Genomic DNA, 20,425 nt, shown 5'->3' with positions numbered 1-20,425 from the left:
TGTCATCAACAGTGCTATCAAGTGGCACTTACTCACCAATAACCTGCTCACTGATGCCCAGTTTGGGTTCTGCCAAGAGCACTCAGTTCCCGACCTCATTACAGCCTTGGTCCAAACATGGACAAAGGAGCTGAATTCCACAGGTGAGGTGAGTGTGACTGCTCTTGACATCAAGGCAGCATTTGACCAAGTGTGGCATCAAGGAGCCCTCGTAAAACTGAAGTCAATTGGAATCAGGGAGGGGGGGGGGGGGGGGGCGCCGGGGAAGAGAGAGAAAACTCTCCACTGGCTGGAGTCATACCTAGCACAAACGAAGATGGTTTTGGTGGTTGGAGGTCAAGCATCACAGCTCCAAGACATTGCTGCAGGAGTTCCTCAGGGCAGTGTCCTAGGCCCAACCATCTTCAACTATTCATCAATGACCTTCCCTCCAACATAAGGTCAGAAATGGGGATGTTCACCGATGACTGCACAGTGTTCAGTGCCATTCACAACTCCTCAGTTAACGAAGCAGACCATGCCCGCATGCAACAAGACCCAGACGACATTCAGGCTTGGGCTGATAAGTGTCAGGCAATGACTATCTCCAACAAGCGAGAGTCTAACCACCGCTGCTCGACATTCAATGGCATTACCATCGCCGAATCCCCCACCATCAACATCCTGGGGGTCACCATTGACCAGAAACTTTAACTGGACCAGCCACATAAATACTGCAGCAACAAGAGGTCAGAGGCAAGGTACCCTGCAGCGAGTGTCTCACCTCCTGACTCCCCAAAGCCTTTCCATCATCTACAAGGCACAAGTAAGGAGTATGATGGAATACTTTCCACTTGCCTGGATGAGTGCAGCTCCAACAACACTCGAGAAGCTCGACACCATCCAGGAAAAAGCAGCCCGCTTCATTGACACCCCATCCACCACCTTAAAAATTCACTCCCTCCACCACCGGCATACCGTGGCTGCAGTGTGTACCATTTACAAGATGCACTGCAGCAACTTGCCAAGGCTTCTTCAGCAGCAACTCCCAAACCCGTGACCTCTTCCACCTAGAAGGTCAAGGGCAGCAGGCACATGGGTATACCACCACCTCCTAGTTCCCCTCCAAGTCACGCACCATCCTGACTTGGAAGTATATCACCGTTCCTTCATTGTCGCTGGGTCAAAATCCTGGAACTCCCTCCCCAACAGCACTGTGGGAGCAAATTCATCACATGGACTGCAGCGATTCAAGACGGCGGCTCACCACCACCTCTTCGAGGGCAATTCGGGATGAGCAATAAATGCTGGTCTTGCCAGCGACGCCCACATCCCATGAATGAATTTTTTTTTTTTTTTTTTTTTTTTTAAATAAATGGGAAGGCCTTCTACCAAAACATGCAATTCACTGATTCCCACCAGAACTTCTTATCCAAGAGCTTGCAAGAATACATAACTGGAACTGGACTGAAGTGTCTCTCCCCTTCCCCGCCCACCTCCACCTACCACACCACTGCTGTTGCCCCCCTCTCCCAACATCAAGTGGAAGCTTGCAAATAGTCCAATGACTAATGCCACTTTGCACAAGAAGCATTATAATTTGTGCAAGAGGTGGTTTTCTAAAATTTAAGAAAAGTGACAACAATTCAAAAGATTATCCCCATTCGATCAGAGGTCCAAAGGCAAAAGATTGGAAGGAGAAAAACAAAAGTGGCAGTCAGAGAAATCAACGGTTTAAATCAAACATGGCCACAGTAAATAATAATTCTAATAGGTCTAAGAGCATTAAAAAAGCAAGCCTGAAGGCTTTGTGTCTTAATGCGAGGAGCATTCGTAATAAGGTGGATGAATTAGCTGCGCAAATAGAGGTAAACGATTATGATTTGATTGGGATTACAGAAACATGGCTCCAGGGTGGCCAAGGCTGGGAACTCAACATCCAGGGGTATTCAATATTCAGGAAAGATAGGCAAAAAGGAAAGGGAGGTGGGGTAGCATTGCTGGTTAAAGAAGGGATTAAGACAATTGTAAGGAAGGATATTAGCGCTGATTATTATTATTTGAATGGCAATAGATTGGGAGAAGGGGAAGTGCAGAGAGACCTGGGTGTTCTTGTGCACCAGTCGCTGAAGGTAAGCATGCAGGTGCAGCAGGCGGTTAAGAAGGCAAATGGTATGTTGGCCTTCGTAGCAAGAGGGTTCGAGTGCAGGAGCAAGGATGTCTTGCTACAGTTGTACAGGGCCTTGGTGAGACCACACCTTGAGTATTGTGTGCAGTTTTGGTCGCCTTATCTGAGGAAGGACGTTCTTGCCGTGGAAGGAGTGCAGCGAAAATTCACCAGGCTGATACCTGGGATGGCAGGAATGACGTATGAGGAGAGATTGTGTCGATTGGGCTTATACTCACTGGAGTTTAGAAGATTGAGGGGGGATCTCATCAAAACCTATAAAATTCTGTCAGGCCGGGGCAGACTAGATGCTGGAAGGATGATCCCGATGGTCAGGGAGTCCAGAACCAGGGGTCATAGTCTAAGGATAAGGGGTAGGACATTTAGGACTGAAATGAGGAGGAATTTCTTCACCCAGAGAGTGGTGAACCTGTGGAATTCTCTGCCACAGAGGGCAGTGGAAGCCAGTTCATTAAATATATTCAAGAAAGAGTTGGATATATTTCTTAAGGCTAAAGGGATATGGGGAGAAGGCAGGGACAGGGTACTGAATTTGAATGATCAGCCATGATCTCATTGAATGGCGGAGCAGGCTCGAAGGGCCTACTCCTGCTCCTATCTTCTATGTTTCTATGTATGTGGAATCTGTATGGGTAGAACTGAGAAATACCAAGGGGCAGAAAACGTTAGTGGGAGTGGTATATGGACCTCCAAACAGTAATGCGGAGGTTGGGGATGGCATTAAAAGGGAAATTAGAGAAGCGTGCAATAAGGGCACAGCAGTCATCATGGGTGACTTTAATCTACATATAGATTGGGCTAACCAAATTAGAAACAATACTGTGGAGGAGGAATTCCTGGAGTGTTTTCGGGATGGGTTCCTGGACAACCAACCAGAGATCAGGCCATCTTAGACTGGGAATTATGTAACGAGAAAGGATTAATTAGCAATCTTGTTGTAGGAGGCCCCTTGGGTCGGAGCGATCATAATATGATAGAATTCTTCATTAAGATGGAGAATGAAGTTGTTGACTCAGAGACGAGGGTCCTGAATTTAAATAAAGGAAACTACGATGGTCTGAGGCGCGAGTTGGGTAGGATTGATTGGGGAATGTCACTCAAAAGGTCGACGGTGGATAGGCAATGGCAAACATTCAAAGACCGCATGGATGAACTACAGAATTTGTTCATCCCAGTTTGGCATAAAAATAAAACAAAAAAGGTGACTCAACCGTGGCTAACAAGGGAAATTAGGGATAGCATAAGATCCGAGGAGAGGACATATAAATTGGCCAGAAAAAGCAGTAAACCTGAGGATTGGGAGCAGTTTACGATTCAAAGGAGGGCAAAGGGATTAATTAAGAAGGGGAAAATAGAATATGAGAGTAAGCTTTCAGGGAACATAAAAACTGACTGTAAAAGCTGTAGTGTCCGTGTGTAGATAAAGACACTGAAGACAGGAGTTGGTTCATAGGTATTTACTAAGCAAGTCTGGGGGGGGTTCTAAAGGATATACACAATACACAGGCTTATATAGCCCAAGTGGCAATTACCGGCATTACGCACACCTGGGGCTCTTAAAGGCACATACACCACAAAAGCTTTTATAGATATGTGAAGAGAAAAAGATTCGTGAAGTCAAGCGTAGGTCCCTTGCAGTCAGAATCAGGGGAATTTATAATGGGGAACAAAGAAATGTCAGACCAATTAAATACATATTTTGGTTCTGTCTTCACAAAGGAGGACACAAATAACCTCCCAAAGATGTCGGGGAACATAGGGTCTGATGAAAGAGAGGAACTGAAAGAAATCAGTATTTGTAGGGAAATGGTGTTAAGGAAATTGATGGGATTGAAGGCTGATAAATCCCCAGGGCCTGATAATCTACATCCTAGGGTACTTAAGGAAGTGGCCCTATAAATAGTAGATGCATTGCTGATCATCTTCCAACATTCGATGGAATCTGGAACAGTACCCATGGATTGGAGGGTAGCTAATGTTACCCCACTATTCAAAAAAGGTGGTAGAGAGAAAACAGGGAATTACAGACCGGTAAGCCGGACATCGGTAGTGGGGAAAATGCTAGAGTCCATTATTAAAGATGTAATAGCAGAGCACTTGGAAAATAGTGACAGGATCGGACAAAGTCAACATGGATTTACAAAAGGTAAATCGTGCTTGACTAATCTAATTTTTTGAGGATGTAACTGACAAAATAGACAAGGGAAAACCAGTGGATGTGGTGTATTTGGACTTTCAGAAGGCTTTCGATAAGGTCCCGCAGAAGAGATTAGCGTGTAAAGTTAAGGCACATGGGATTGGGGGCAAAGTATTGACTTGGATAGAGAACTGGTCGGCAGACAGAAAGCAAAGAGTTGGAATAAACGGGTCTTTTTCCGAGTGGCAAGCAGTGACTAGTGGGGTACCGCAGGGATCGGTCCTTGGACCCCAGCTAGTCACAATATATATTAATGATCTAGACAAGGGAACTAGATGTAATATCTCCAAATTTGCAGGCGACACAAAGCTGGGTGGGCGTGTGCGCTGTGAGGAGGATGCCGAAAAACTCCACTATGATTTGGACAAGTTGGGCGATTGGGCAGAAGCATGGCAGATGCAATATAATGTGGATAAATGTGAGGTTATCCACTTTGGTAGCAAAAACAGGAAGGCAGATTATTATCTGAATGGCAATAGAGTGGGAGAAGGGGAAGTGCAACGAGACCTGGGTGTCCTTGTGCACCAGTCGCTGAAGGTAAGCATGCAGGTGCAGCAGGCGGTTAAGAAGGCAAATGGTGTGTTGGCCTTCGTAGCGAGGGAGTTTGATTACAGGAACAAGGGTGTCTTGCTGCAGTTATACAGGGCTTTGGTGAGACCACATCTTGAGTATGGTGTGCAGTTTTGGTGGCCTTATCTGAGGAAGGATGTTCTTGCCATGGAAGGAGTTCAGCGAAGATTCACCAGGTTGATACCTGGGATGGCAGGAATGACATATGAGGAGAGAGTGGGTCGATTGGGCTTGTACTCGCTGGAGTTTAGAAGAATGAGAGGGGATCTCATTGAAACTTAAAATTCTGACAGGACTGGACAGACTAGATGCAGGATGTTCCCGATGGTCGGGGAGTCCAGAACCAGGGGGTCACAGTCTAAGGATAAGGGGTAGGCCATTTTAGGACAGAAATGAGGAGGAATTTCTTCACCCAGAGAGTGGTGAACCTGTGGAATTCTCTACCACAGAAGACAGTAGAGGCCAATTCATTAAATATATTCAAGAAGGAGTTGGATATATTTCTTAAGGCTAAAAGGGGTATGGGGAGAAAGCAGGGACCGGGTACTCAGAAATCACTGAAACCTCACAGTACAGATAGAGGCCATTTCGGCCCATCGAGCCCGCACCGACACATATCCCACCCGATCCCCGTAACCCCACGTATTTAATCCCCCTAACACTAAGGGTCAATTTTTATCATGGCCAATCAACCTAACCCCACACATCTTTGGACTGTGGGAGGAAACCGGAGCACCCGGAGAAAACCCACGCAAACACGGGGAGAATGTGCAAACTCCACACAGACACAGTGTCACCCGAGGCCGGATTCGAACCTGGGTCCCTGGCGCTGTGAGGCAACAGTGCTAACCACTATGCCACCGTGCTGCCCTACTGAATTTGGATGATCAGCCATGATTGCATTGAATGGCGCAGCAGGCTCGAGGGGCCGAATGGCCTGCTCCTGCTCCTATCTTCTATGTTTCTATGTTGCTAGGCCATTACCTGGAGACTGGGTGCTCCATCTTGGTGCCAGAATTTAGGGGATCCAAAAAGGCACAAAAACACCTCTGCGTCTGTCATCTATTTAGCATTGAAGGAGATAATTGCTAGTGATGCGGAGGCGAGTCCAAAATAATAGCACTTACATCAATGTGTAAAGAGTACGAGGTACGAGTTGAGATTATTGAAACTTAAGCTCTTATAATCTACAGAAAAGATAGTTCAGGGATGATCTTCGAGGTATATATGGTATTAAATGGCATAGATGATGCCAGAAAATTATTTTTAACATCAATCAGGCCAGTACTAGTGGACATAAAATTTACTTTTTGCTTATTTGAAGTTAACACAGATTTTTGGAAGAAAAAAAAATTCCTTACTCAAATAGTGACAAATATTTCAAATGATTTACCAGGCAAGATAGTGACATCAAAGGAGCTTCAAGATGCAGTTGAATGCTAGGCTGAGCAAGTTGAAATACTAGAGGGACGAACCCAATGGACCAAACAGCTTTTCTCATCCTTCAGGTTCTCTTACATTCATATTGATAGCATCTGTCTGCTACTTGGAAGTGCAGAAACTTCTTGTTGCACTCTCTAGCAACTATGCGAACATAGGCAGATTTAAGATCAGTATTCAACATGCTACATGTCTGGACAGTGACATCTTCCTTTTTAAGAAACTCACGAGTGGAACTATGGCATTACCCACAGAGTCAGGGCAAACCAAATTTCCCTCACACTACAGTAAGAAAGGCCTAAACACAATGAAGGATTTGCAGAACAGGCTCGGGGAAGGGGGAAGAGGGGGTTGGGGGGGGGGGGGGGGCGGCGAACGGCATATTCCAGTTTCTTTGTTCCATAGCAGGAAATGCATTTTAGCAAGCATTCAGGGGCAAAGGGAAAGCCATGGGTGGGGAAAACACTTTTTTTTCTTTTTATTTTAAGGACAGAGGAGGTAGCAGCATAGAGTCATACAGCACGGATAGAGGCCCTTCGGCCCATCGTGTCCGTGCCGGCCATCAAGCCCTGTCTAATCTAATCCCATATTCCAGCATTTGGTCCGTAGCCTTGTATGTTATGGCATTTCAAGTGCTCATCCAAATGCTTCTTCAATGTTGTGAGGGTTCCTGCCTCCACAACCCTTTCAGGCACTGAGTTCCAGACTCCAACCACCCTCTGGGTGAAAAAGTTCTCTCTCAAATCCCCTCTAAACCTCCCGCCCTTTACCTTGAATCTATGCCCCCTAGTTATTGACCCTTCTACTAAGGGAAAAAGCTCCTCAGTATCCATCCTATCTATGCCCCTCACAATTTTGTACACCTCAATCATGTCCCCCCTCAGCCTCCTCTGCTCCAAGGAAAACAAACCCAATCTGCCCAGTCTTTCTTCATAGCTGAAGCACTCCAGCCCTGGTAACATCCTGGTGAATCTCCTCTGCACCCGCTCCAAAGCTATCACATCCTTCCTGTAGTGTGGCGACCAGAACTGCACACAGTATTCCAGCTGTGGCCTAACCAGTGTTTTATACAGCTCCATCATAACCTCCTTGCTCTTATATTCTATGCCTCGGCTAATGAAGGCAAGTATCCCATATGCCTTTTTTACCACCTTATCCACCTGTTCCGCCGCCTTCAGGGATCTGTGTACTTGCACACCCAGATCCCTCTGCCCCTCCATCTTGCCTAGGGTCTTACCATTCATTTTGTATTCCCTTGCCTTGTTAGTCCCCCCAAAGTGCATCACCTCGCACTTTTCCGGGTTAAATTCCATTTGCCACTGTTCCGCCCATCTGACCAACCCATCTATATCGTCCTGCAGACTGAGGCTACCCTCCTCGCTATTTACCACCCTACCAATTTTTGTATCATCCACGAACTTACTGATCATACCTTTTACATTCATATCCAAGTCATTAATGTAGACCACAAACAGCAAGGGACCCAGCACCGATCCCTGTGGCACCCCACTGGCCACAGGCTTCCAGTCACAAAAACAACCTTCGACCATCACCCTCTGCCTTCTGCCACTAAGCCAGTTTTGTATCCAATGTGCCAAGGCACCCTGGATTCCATGGGCTCTTACCTTCTTGACCAGTCTCCTGTGCGGGACGTTATCGAAGGCCTTACTGAAATCCATGTATACCACATCCACTGCGTTACCCTCATCCACACACCTAGTCACCCCCTCAAAAAATTCAATCAAATTAGTCAGACATGATCTTCCCTTGACAAAGCCATGTTGACTATCCCTGATTAATCCTTGTCTCTCCAAGTGGAGACTAATTTTGTCCCTCAGAATTTTTTCCAATAATTTTCCTACCACTGATGTTAGGCTCACTGGCCTGTAGTTCCCCGGTTTTTCCCTACTTCCCTTCTTGAATAATGGTACTACATTAGCGGTTCTCCAGTCCTCTGGCACATCCCCTGTGGCCAGAGAGGTCCTGAATATGTGTTAGAGCCCCCGTAATCTCTTCCTTTGCCTCACACAGCAGCCTGGGATACATTTCATCCGGGCCTGGGGATTTATCCATTTTTAGGCCTGCTAAAACCGCCAATACCTCCTCCCTCTCGATGTTAATATGTTCGAGCATATCACAGTCCCCCCGCCCTATTTCTATGTCTACATCGTCCTCCTCCATAGTGAAAACAGATGCAAAAAATTCATTTAGAACCCCTCCTACATCTTCCGGCTCCACACAGATTGCCACTTTTGTCCCTAATGGGCCCTATTTTTTCCCTAGTTATCCTCTTACCCTTAATATACTTATAAAACATCTTAGGATTTTCCTTTATTTTGCTCGCCAGTGTTATTTCATGGCCCCTCCTTGATCTCCTAATTTCTTTTTTAAGTATCCCCCTGCACTTTTTGTACTCCTCTAGGGCTTCCTCCGTCTTTAGCCTTTTGTATCTGCCAAAAGCCCTCCTTTTTTTTTCCTAATCCATTCTCGTATATCCCCTGACATCCAAGGTTCCCTGTGGTTTTTGGAACCACCCTTGACCTTTACGGGAACATGTTGCCATTGTATGATCTCAATCTCCCTTCTGAAAGCCTCCCATTGCTCCGATGCGGATTTTCCTACAAGTAGCTGATCCCAGTCCATTTTGGCCAGATCCTGCCTTATCCTATTAAAATCGGCCTTCCCCCAATTTAGAACCTTTATTTCTGGCCCATCCCTGTCCTTTTCCATGACCACCTTAAATCTCACCATATTATGGTCACTGTCACCAAAGTGCTCACCTACTAGCACTTTTTCCACTTGGCTGGCCACATTCCCTAGAATTAGGTCCAGTACCGCCCCCTCTCTTGTAGGACTTTCTACATGCTGGCTCAAAAAGCTCTCCTAAGAATTCTACACCCGCTGAGCCTTTCACACTCTGACTATCCCAGTTAATATTGGGGAAGTTGAAATCCCCCATTATTATTACCCTATTATTTGCACATTTCTCTGAGATTTGCCTACATATCTGTTCCTCTATCTCCCCCTGACTGTTCGGGGGCCTATAGTACACTCCCAGCAAAGTGCTTGCCCCCTTTTTGTTTTTAAGCTCCACCCATATGGCCTCATTAGAGGAACCTGCTAATATATCATCCCTCCTTACTGCAGTAATTGACTCCTTAATTAATATTGCGACACCCCCTCCTCTTTTACCTCCCCCTCTGTCTCGCCTGAAGATTCTGTACCCCGGAATATTGAGCTGCCAGTCTTGCCCCTCCCTCAACCATGTCTCCGTGATAGCAACAATATCATACTCCCATGTGTTTATCAACACCTTCAGTTCATCCACCTTATTTGCAAGACTCCTTGCATTAAAATAGATGCCATCCAGCCTTGCCCTTATATATTTGCCCTGTCTACCAAGCTGACTTGTTTTTTTTCCTCTACAATTGGCAGCACATCACCCCCTATTTCAGCTCCCCTCTGTATCCCATCCCCCTGCCAAGTTAGTTTAAACCCCCCCAACAGTGCTAGCAAACCTCCCCGCAAGGATATTTATCCCGCTCTGGTTCAGGTGCAACCCGTCCGACTTGTACAAGTCCCACCTTTCCCAGAAGCAGGCCCAGTGATCCAGGAAACTAAAACCCTCCCTCCTACACCAACTCTTTAGCCACGCATTCATCTGCACTATCCTCCTATTCCTATACTCACTAGCACGTGGCACTGGGAGTAATCCAGAGATTACAACCTTTGAGGTCCTGCCCTTTAATCTGTTACCTAGCTCCCTAAATTCTTGATGCAGGACCTCATCCCCCTTCCTACCTATGTCATTGGTCCCAATGTGGACCACGACCTCTGCCTGCTCCCCCTCCCCCTTAAGAATGCCCTGTAGCCGCTCAGTGACATCCATGACCCTGGCCCCAGGGAGGCAACAAACCATCCTGGAGTCACGTTTGCGGCCACAGAAACGCCCATCTGTTCCCCTTACGATAGAATCCCCTACCACTATTGCTCTCCCACTCCTTTTCCTCCCTTCCTGAGCAGAAGCGTCCCTGGTGCCAGGAAGCTGGCTGCTGCTGCCTTCCCCTGATGAGTCATCCCCCTCAACAGTATCCAACTTGGTGTACCTGTTTGAAAGGGGGATGTCCACAGGGGTTCCCTGCACTTCCTGCCTGCCTCTGTTGCTCCGCCTGATGGTCACCCACTTTCTTTCTGCCTGTGCAGCCCTACCCTGAGGCGTGAACAACTCGCTAAACGTGCTATCCACAACCCTCTCAGCATCGCGCATGCTCCAAAATTCATCCACCCGCAGCTCGAGCGCCGCAATGCAGTCTACAAGTAGCTGCAGCTGGATGCATTTCCCACACACATGGTCGTCAGGGACACTGGCAGCGTCCCTGACTTCCCACATGGAGCAAGAGGAGCAGAACACGGGTCTGAACTCTCCTGCCATGACTTACTCCTTTAATTAATTAAAAAATTTATTCAATACCCCAGTTACAGGTATACTCTAGGGCGCTTTATTTACCAACTGTCCCCACTACACCACAGAGACCCTAGAAATTTAACACCACAGAATTCAAGCTTGTATTGAAAAGAGAGAAATACTCACCAACCAATCACTTACCTGCTTCCTGCTGACGTCACACTTGGACTACTTTTTACCTCTCTCCCGGAACCTGGATTGGTATGCCTCGGTGCCTCTGACTGCTACTTAAGTACCTCTCCCGCCTCGGGCTGCTCCCGCGCAGGTCTGCTGCTTCTCCGGTCTCGGGGCTGTGGGCCTCGGTGCCTCTGACTGCTCCTTAAGTACCTCTCCCACCTCGGGCTGCTCCCGCGCAGGTCCGCTGCTTCTCCGGTCTCGGGGCTGTGGGCCTCGGTGCCTCTGACTGCTCCTTAAGTACCTCTCCCACCTCGGGCTGCTCCCGCGCAGGTCCGCTGCTTCTCCGGTCTCGGGGCTGTGGGCCTCGGTGCCTCTGACTGCTCCTTAAGTACCTCTCCCGCCTCGGGCTGCTCCCGCGCAGGTCCGCTGCTTCTCCGGTCTCGGGGCTGTGGACCTCGGTGCCTCTGACTGCTCCTTAAGTACCTCTCCCGCCTCGGGCTGCTCCTGCGCAGGTCCGCTGCTTCTCCGGTCTCGGGGCAACAGCTTATAGAAATCAATCTCAGAAAAACACTCAAGTTTCATGTCATTTACTTAAACATAGAAAGGTAGGAAATCAAAGCAAGGAAAGAAGAAAATGGTAAGTGATTGCTCCAAACTTTGTTATTCAGGAGAAAGGTTAGGAATGTTGGCAGTGTCCACCTAGCAGTTAAGTACGCAGCAACATTGGCAGATTGCCCATTTGTCCTCAGCTTCAGAGGAACTATGGCATCAGAAAAATGGAAGGGGTGAAAAGGATATATTTATATTAATCGTTAGTTATTCCAAGATAACGCCGTTGCATAACTTTTACAGGTTTTGAATCAATTTGCCAAACTATAAAATGACAGGCTAGCTAATGGGCTAATTGTGAAACAGGAACTCAAAGAAGCCTGGTGATGAAAAATGATTTTACATATAGGTGTATCAATGCCTCAGATGGTTCAGGCAACAAATTATACTGATTAGGATCAGGCCAAATTCGACTTCAGGTTGGTGCCGAGTTAGTCGACCTCAAGCAGGGTGGCAGCAAGACATTACAATTGACATCAGTACCCCTACAGTAGATAGGGAAGTCGACCAGGGTTCCTGCTCTCAATCGCTACTCAGTGATCACTACTGAAAAATTACATGTGGACATTGAGCGAGGTCAGGATCGGGCACCACTGCGACATCCTTGAACACTGGGAGTGAAGTAGTTTGTAACGGCCATCGAAACTCCAAAATTTGATGATTTTATTTGAAGATGTTTTAAGTTATCTGTCTTGCCAACTTTTTTTTTTTTTTTTTTAAATCTCATCACCCATGGTTGAGAAGATACGGGTGACTTGCATCCAGTTCCACTTTGAAACTGGTACATCTGATATAGTGACAGGCACCCGTGGAACCTGCACCCCAGCAAGGAGCCAATATCTTCAGGGGGGCTAACTGAAGACATTTGTGGAAAAAGGAGTCAACTCTTAGGTGAGGAACCTGAAGACAGATATACAAAGACTGCAATGTTTTTTGTTGAAGAAAATTGTCTGTATATATGTATTTTAAAAAAGGAATGATTAACTTAACTAAGGATTTGTAAAATATGTGTTTTTTTTTTTGTTTTTTTTAAAAAGCACATTTGGAGCAAAAGCCAAGAAGTGTTACTTTGTCCCCAATCCAAGCCTGGCATCTTACAACTAAACCAAAGTGGTCTGTGCCCACTTATGGCCATCAAATTTAGAGACAGATGCATTTTGCACATTATATCTAAATATTTCTGAACCTAAAGGAGGATAAAGAGAACCAATGAGATTGAGGTTGGCCACCAAAGTATTTATTAAAAAATACTTTGAAAAACCATCCAAAAGCTGCATAATTATTTTCAAGTACTTATTTAGGTCATATGTAGGCAGAACTCAATAAATATGTTTTTTTTTTTTTAAATAATCTCTGTCACAAGTACCATAAACACTTGGTAGAAATATTCAACATCTTATAACCCTGAAAGAATTTGGCAGTGTAGACCTGCATCACTCACCGTACTTTTATCTTTCAGTAGCTTTTCTATGACCTCTACTAATGGTTCTTTCTGCTCTGCGTCTAGACTGTGGGCAAGAACAAAATAATAATTAGCATGATGATTATTATGGTGATTTGAAGCACTGAATTTAAGTCAATTAATTAAGTGGTTTATTTTTTCCACAGCTTAATCCAAGCTTTTTTGTCCAATCCAACAATGAAATTTTTTGGATTGAGTGTTACTTTCGGAAAGGCTTCAGCTCCAAAGATTGCAAAATAGTTAGAAGTCAAATTACACCTCCCACTTTGTATTCAACAGGAAAAGACAAACTTCACAGCTGCTCACTAGGGAACAGGATATTGGACACTTCATGCACCAATAACTGAATTAGCAGGTGTGTATGTTATGGGAATGAAGGAGAAAAAAATCCTGTACCCAGAAGTCCCATGTTGAATCCCCAAATTCAACAGTGCTGTTGCAGTGAGATGTCAAATAAAGCATCTCAAGGGAAGGCCGGATTATCCCGCACTAATCTCTTAGAAGACTTCTGGCTGAAGACCAGTACAGACAGAATCCTAATCTAAATTCTTGCCCCCCCCCCGCGCAGAGGCCCTTCTCCAGGGCAGGTGCCGATCTGTCAAGAGGATTCTTGACAGATCGGAAATTCCGGTTTCATCGCATGCCTGAAACTGGCATTCCCTATGTCCCTACGGGTGTGTACACAGCTCGTACACACCTGTCGGCATCAGAAAATACAGGCCATAGTACCTTTAACGTAAAAATTGCCCCAGTGTTTCACAGATCAGCCAAGGAAAACAGATAGCTACCCAGGAAGCAAGGGATTAGTAGGGGTGACCGATTGAGTGCTTTCCACTGGCAGAACCAACAGCATGCTTTGTCACTGGTGTTCTGTAAAGCCTGTTTTGACTAACACAGAATGAGCATAAAAAGGGATTTAAAAAAAAAACAAAGTACTGAAAATGCACACGTCAGTCAGTATCTGAAAAGGAAAGATAGGTTAACATTTAAGTTGGGATCCTTCATCAGTTCTCATGAAGCATCCTACTCAAATTGTTAACATATCTTTACATTTTAGAAGCTGGTTGACCTGCAGTGCAGTTCCAGCATTTTCTGTTATTAATCAACAAAAGCAGGTGTGCACATGAAGCAGTTCTTGTGCTCCTGGCAGAGTCAAGGTCTGATTTAAGCATTAGCATCTCTCATGTTGCTCCCCTAGTCTTGTAGGGCTGACAGTCCAGCAACCATTTTGGACTTTCAGAGTAAGCCACTAAATCCATTGCTCTCGATGACTTTGGATTGCATCAAGTCCAGGAAAAAGCAATGCATTTCCTGACAAACAGGACTAGAATACTCCACCACTCAAAGGCTTTGTAGAATGTTGAAATTATCTATCGTAACAATTTGAATGTTAGAAACTGAAATTTCACCAAATTGGAACCTCATTTAAAACACACAACTCCACCCACCTGTAAAGTTTCTGAATGGCATGGGCAGCAGTTTTCCGGACATAAGGAGACAGGTCACTGGCAGCTTCCTTAATAGACAGCATCATTATTGGAACAATGATTGATACTCTAATACTGGACAGAACTCGTAAAGCACTTGCCCGAATCAACTGATTGGGGTCCTAGAATGAATAAGAGGACAAATAATAAACCAAATTACACAGAGCTTTTTTCCTCCTCCCCATCCACATGACTTCTCCCAAAGGGTTCACCTTGGGGTACAGCTATATTGATGACAGCAATCCACCAGCACCTAGCCCAAGTAACCATTCTGTATGTCAGCCCGGGAGCATCGGTGGGCTACTTGACAACAGGTTTCAGGATAGTTGAGCTCAATCATGTCGTTGCTTCATGAAAGGGTCAATGGAAAACAATCATGAGCTAGCTGATTTTTCATTTCCCTGGCCCAGGAAAATGGAGGGCAACTGTAGCATCCCCACTCAAACCTGGCTGAGATACCAACCGTAGACTGAACCTAGGAACTTTGCCTTCATTGCTCAATACCATTTTAAGTAAATGTATTTATATAGATCAAAAGGAGCTTTTTTTTTTTTTAAATTCAAAAAAGAAAAATTCCAGGAAACTGTTCAGGATCCAAAAATATGCATACTTCTGCCAGCTACAGCATCTCTCCTTAATTATGGCCATCAGTAAACCTCCCTCTTCTGAAGTTCAAATCCAAATGCTTCAAATAGTTGGAAATTATGTTAATTGCTATGTATTTACCTAACTTTGAATCATTTCTTTTAAATGAAAAAAAATGCGAAAAGTCTTGTGTACATAACGACGCTGGTTTTAATTTGAAATGTTAGTTTTAATTTAAAAATTGGTTTTAAAGATTGCATAGCAATGGGCCGAATGGAAACAGTGACTGATACACAGAATAGCATTATTAAAAAAACATTAAATTGGTTAGCAAGCAACGTGCTCAAATCATAATTACACATGTACAGCACATCATGACAGTGCCCAACACTGAAAACTGAGAAGGAACGTTGTAAATACTAGGTTAAGTGTACAACGGCAGGCAACAAGAGGATTTTAATGAGGTTTTGATTTTCTTCAAAACAGATCAGCCACTGGCAACACTAACCTTCAGTGCACGCTGAAATGTGCTAATTGACAACAAGGCCAAATCTTGCTGCTCTTCTGCGTAACGTACAAGATAAACATATACCAATTTCTTCAACTGTAAAGAGAAAGGAGAGATGCAAAACAACCAGTATATTCAGTTAGTGCATCAGCCGATTTTGACTAAGTTGAGAGACATTCACTATGAAGAGCAGTTTGATAGCAGGACACATTTTTGACAACTACTGCGTGAGAAAATTGTTAACGAAAATTATACAGCTTTTTCCAGTGCCGATCGCGAAATTTAAGTATTCACTAACTGACCTCATGTGGCATTGCTCACTTACAAAACCTTGAAGAAAAATACTCATGCCCCACTCACTTCAGCTGAAAGCCCAAACCCGAGTGGAGAGAAGAACCTATTCCTCAGCCCCTAAAATTGTCACTGCTAAGACCAGAGAGATTGGGGCAGAGAAAGGCCAAAGGTTGAGGCGGGAAGACCTGAAATCAGGTCAACCTTGACACTTCAGCAGTTGACCACACTATCCTCCTCCAATGCCTCTCCTCTATTGCCCAGCTCAATGGGATTGCCTTAGCATGGTTCCACTCTTACTTATCCAATCATAGCCAGAGCATCTCCAGCAATGGCTTCTCTGCCAGCCTGTGCACCATCATCTCTGGAGTTTCCCCAAGGATCTAACCTTGGCCCCCACATCTACATGGTACCCCCCTTGGCAACAACAGGCTCAGCTCTGCTCTCCACCAGCTGTTAGACTGCTTTTCCAACATCCAATCTTCAATGAGCTGCCGTTTCCTCCAATTAAACATTGGGAAAACTGAAGCCATTGGTTTTGCTCCTCCACTAAACCCACACACACCGTACCAATTCCACCCCCCTCTACAGCCACTGTCTCAGATTCAGCCAGACTATTTGCTCTCCTGGCCAGTCTCCCATCCACTACGCTTCATAAACTTCAGCTCATCCAGAACTCTTGCCCACACCAAGTCCCACGCAGCTGTCACCCCTGTCCTTGCTGAACTACATTGGCTCCTGGTCCCCAAACACCTCCAATTAACAGTTTCATATACAAATTCCTTTGTGGCCTTGCCACTTAAACCCCACCACCCCCCCCCCCCCAACCTCCCCGAGCTCATTTCATCTGAGCCCTACAATCCACACCCTAAAAGAATTCTCTGCTCCTCCAACTCTGGCCTCTTGTATATGCCCCTTCATTGAGCCATCCAAGACCCACCTTCTGGAATTCCCTCCCTAAATCCCTCCAACTCTTCATCTCCTCCTCTGAAGACCCTCCTTAAAACCCACCTCTTTCACCAGCTTTTGGTCACCACTGCAAATATCGCCCCCTTTGGCTTGGCACCCTTTTTTGTCCTCTGATGTTTTTCTATGTTAAAGGCATTGTTGTTGTCGTAGATACATTTATCACTAACCCCTTCAAAGAATGATTCACAAATATCCAGCTGAAGAGGAGACCAAAACTATATTTCAGGTGTTGAACGAAGATGTCTTTTTCCTATGTGCAAACACACCACTAAACTGGAGAAGTCAAACCACAAACCCCTACCACTTCCTCACACCACCTGGCAGCCAGTTATGGCTACATTGGCAGAGGCTGGAAGGTCACCATCTGCCATCTTGTCAATGATGCGCAACGGAGGGGAGGGGAGAAATAATGTCTTAAAAGGAAACAAGAAATAAATTGAAAGATGCCGTATTAAAGAAAAAAATAATTCCACTGGTGATTAAGTTAAAATAGTTGAATTGGATCCTCAAAATTCTGGCTATATTTCATCAATTTCATTGGGAGGTTGATAATTGTCTCTTTAGTGTACAATGTGAAAATATTATGTTGTTCAGAAATTCAAATACACATTGCATGAGCAGATTTAAGATAAATTGGACAAGATGCTTTCAAAAATTTGCATCAGGAATTATCTAGAGTCCTCACAATGTTCCTTTGCACAGCTACCAATATTAAATCACTGACGGTTGCAAAACAGTCGATTTGCTCTTGTCCAAGTTTAAATGAGATAAAATCAATGCTAGCCACGAGAGACCCACACATAATCGGACTGCAAATCTGCAGTAAAAGCCTTCTTTCCCAAAAAAACAATGTGCGACCAGAAACAGGAGCACTCAGGATGACGTGACTATGCTCCCACACCAAGTGTTATTTCGCTCCATGCTACCATGCTTCCTGATGTGATGCTAATCATAACACAACTGTGTTCAGCTTTAAGAACTCAGGCAGACCTTCCTAAGCAAGCAATTTAATTAATCCATCAATTCTAGTGCAGCAAACTCCGTGACATACTGGTCAAATCTTCGATTTTTAAAAAACTGTATACTGGTGATTCATTAATGCGTTATTTTGCACCACCTTCTTTTCTATGAAAACTCTCATCCTATGACCCAAACAAAAAATCTACATAATTTCATCCACAATCTCACACTGCAGAAAATCAAATTTTGATTCAACAAAATGAGAACTCTATTACTAACCAAAATGGGGATGAAAAAAATTGATCCCAGAATCCAGGCATTATCTAAATAGAAATGAAGCATGTGGTCCCGCTTTGATGGTAGTATGGAACAATTTGTAATAAAGATTATCTTCTTTGGATTAAAAGTACATGACTAGGCACTGGCATTATATTCATTGATGGGTGTGTTAGTTATACAGTCTATTCACAATATTATTAGGAAAGAAAAACAGCAACTCTACACAGTAAATGGAACATACCTCAATGTTTTTACTGGCCACATTCTTCACGACAGCAGGAAATAACTCTGAAGCATTTTTTCCTTTAGCAATCATCTGTAACATGAATTATAGTCTCCATTACAGAGCCAGATTAGTTAGCAGAAGATATACTTTTCTATGTTAATTATACAATGTCTAAAGCCACGATAATCCATTTAAATTTGTACGTGAGTTTTGTTTCAGTTATTACAAAAGCACGTGAGCTTTGAACAACTGCATGGGACACAGCGGATTCTTGATTTGAAAGGAGATGGGAGGACAGTAATGCTGACACTCAATTTATAGTTATGTGTGAGATTCATAGAATGGTTACAGCACAAAAGGCGGCCATTCGGCCCGGCGAGCCCGTGCCAGCTCTCTGCAAGAGCACTTCAGCTAGTCCCACTCCCCCGCCCTTTCCCCGTAGCCCTGCATTTTTTTTCCCCCTTCAGGTACTTATCCAATTCCCTTCTGAAAGCCATGATGGAGTCTGCCTCCACCACCCTTTCAGGCAGTGCATTCCAGATCCTAACCACTCACTGTGTAATAAAGTTTTTTCTTATGTCGCCTTTGGTTCTTTTGCCAATCACCTTAAATCGGTGTCCTCCGGTTCTCGACCCTTCTGCCAATGGGAACAGTTTCTCTCCATCTACCCTGTCCAGACCACTCATGATTTTGAACACCTCTATCAAATCTCCTCTCAATCTTCACTGATCCAAGGAGAACAACTCCAGTTTCTCCAGTCTATCCATGTAACTGAAGTCCCTCATTCCTGGAATAATTCTCGTAAATCTTTTTTGCACCCTCTCCAAGGCCTTCACATCCTTCCTGAAATATGGTGCCCAGAATTGGACACAATACTCCAGTTGGGGCCGAACCAGTGTTTTATAAAAGTTCATCATAACTTCCTTGCTTTTGTACTCTATACCTCTATTTATGAAGCCCAGGATCCCATAAACCCTTTTAACGGCTTTCTCAACCTGCCCTGCCACCTTCAACAATTTATGCACACATACCCCCAGGTCTCTCTGTTCATGCACCCCCTTTAGAATTGTACAACTTGTATTTATATAGCACCTTTTAACTTAGTAAAACATCCCAAGGCACAGCACAGGAGTATTGCAAGACAAAAAAAAAATTTGACACCAAGCCACATAAGGATAAATTAGGGCAGGTGACCAAAAGCTTGGTCAAAGAGGTGGGTTTTAAGGAGTGTCTTAAAGGAGGAAAGAGAGGTAGCGAGGCCGAGAATTCCAGAACTTAGGGCCTAGGCAACAGAAGGCACAGCCACCAAAAGGTGAGTGATTATAATCAGGGATGCTCAAGAGGGCAGAATTAGATATCTCAGGGGCAGAGGGGGGGGCGGTTGTGGGGCTGAAGGAGCTAGAGATAGGAAGGGGCGAGGTCATGGAGGGATTTGAAAGCAAGGATGAGAATTTTGAAATCGAGACACTGCTTAACCGGGAGCCTATGTAGGTCAGCGAGCACAGGGGAGATGGCCGAACAGGACTTGGTGCGACTTAGGACACAGGCAGTCGAGTTTTGGATGACCTCAAGTTTACGTAGAGTGGAATGTGGGAAGCCAGCCAGGAGTGTGTTGGAATAGTCAAGTCTCGAGGTAACAAAGGTATGGATGAGGTTTTCAGCAGCAGATGAGCTGAGGCAAGGGCAAAGACGGGCGAGGTGGAAATAGGCGGTCTTATTATGCTGCGGATATGTGGTCAGAAACTCATTTTGGGGTCAAATATGACACCAAGGTTGCGAGCAGTGTGGTTCAGCCTCAGACAGATGTTCGGGAGAGGGATGGAGTCAGTGGCTAGGGAACGGAGTCAGTGGCGGGGACCGAAAACAATGGCTTCGGTCTTCCCAATATTTAATTGGAGAACATTTTTGCTCATCCAGAACTGGATATCGGACAAGCAGTCTGACAATTTAGAGACCGTGGAGAGGTCAAGAGAAGTGGTGGTGAGGTAGAGCTGGGTGTCGTCAGCGTACATGTGGAAACTGATGCTGTGTTTTCGGATGATGTTGCCAAGGGGTAACATGTAGATGAGAAATAGGAGGGGGCCAAGGATAGA

The 20,425-nt window shown here is 45.0% G+C and overlaps 1 protein-coding gene across 6 annotated transcripts in view; it reads right to left on the bottom strand.

The window, feature by feature from the left end:
- Nucleotides 1–20,425, bottom strand: part of ap3b1a (adaptor related protein complex 3 subunit beta 1a) — a 323,977-nt gene that overhangs the window by 248,289 nt on the left and 55,263 nt on the right. For all 6 annotated transcript variants that reach the window (XR_015077649.1, XM_085982440.1, XM_085982449.1 and 3 more), the window contains exons 3-6: nt 18,348–18,422; nt 15,608–15,703; nt 14,476–14,636; nt 13,007–13,073 (exon numbers count right to left, since the gene is read on the bottom strand). Coding sequence is in view for 5 of the 6 variants with exons in the window: in XM_085982440.1 (XP_085838566.1) it covers nt 13,007–13,073; nt 14,476–14,636; nt 15,608–15,703; nt 18,348–18,422 (399 nt within the window). In the remaining variant the exon portion in view is untranslated. The remainder of the gene's footprint in view (nt 1–13,006; nt 13,074–14,475; nt 14,637–15,607; nt 15,704–18,347; nt 18,423–20,425) is intronic.

Source organism: Somniosus microcephalus, chromosome 1 (genome assembly GCF_052327205.1).
Source record: "Somniosus microcephalus isolate GS21.2 chromosome 1, FLI_Smic_1.0, whole genome shotgun sequence".
NCBI lineage: Eukaryota > Metazoa > Chordata > Chondrichthyes > Squaliformes > Somniosidae > Somniosus > Somniosus microcephalus.
Note: the sequence above shows the minus strand (reverse complement) of the source record. Positions and strands in the feature narration are given on the sequence as shown.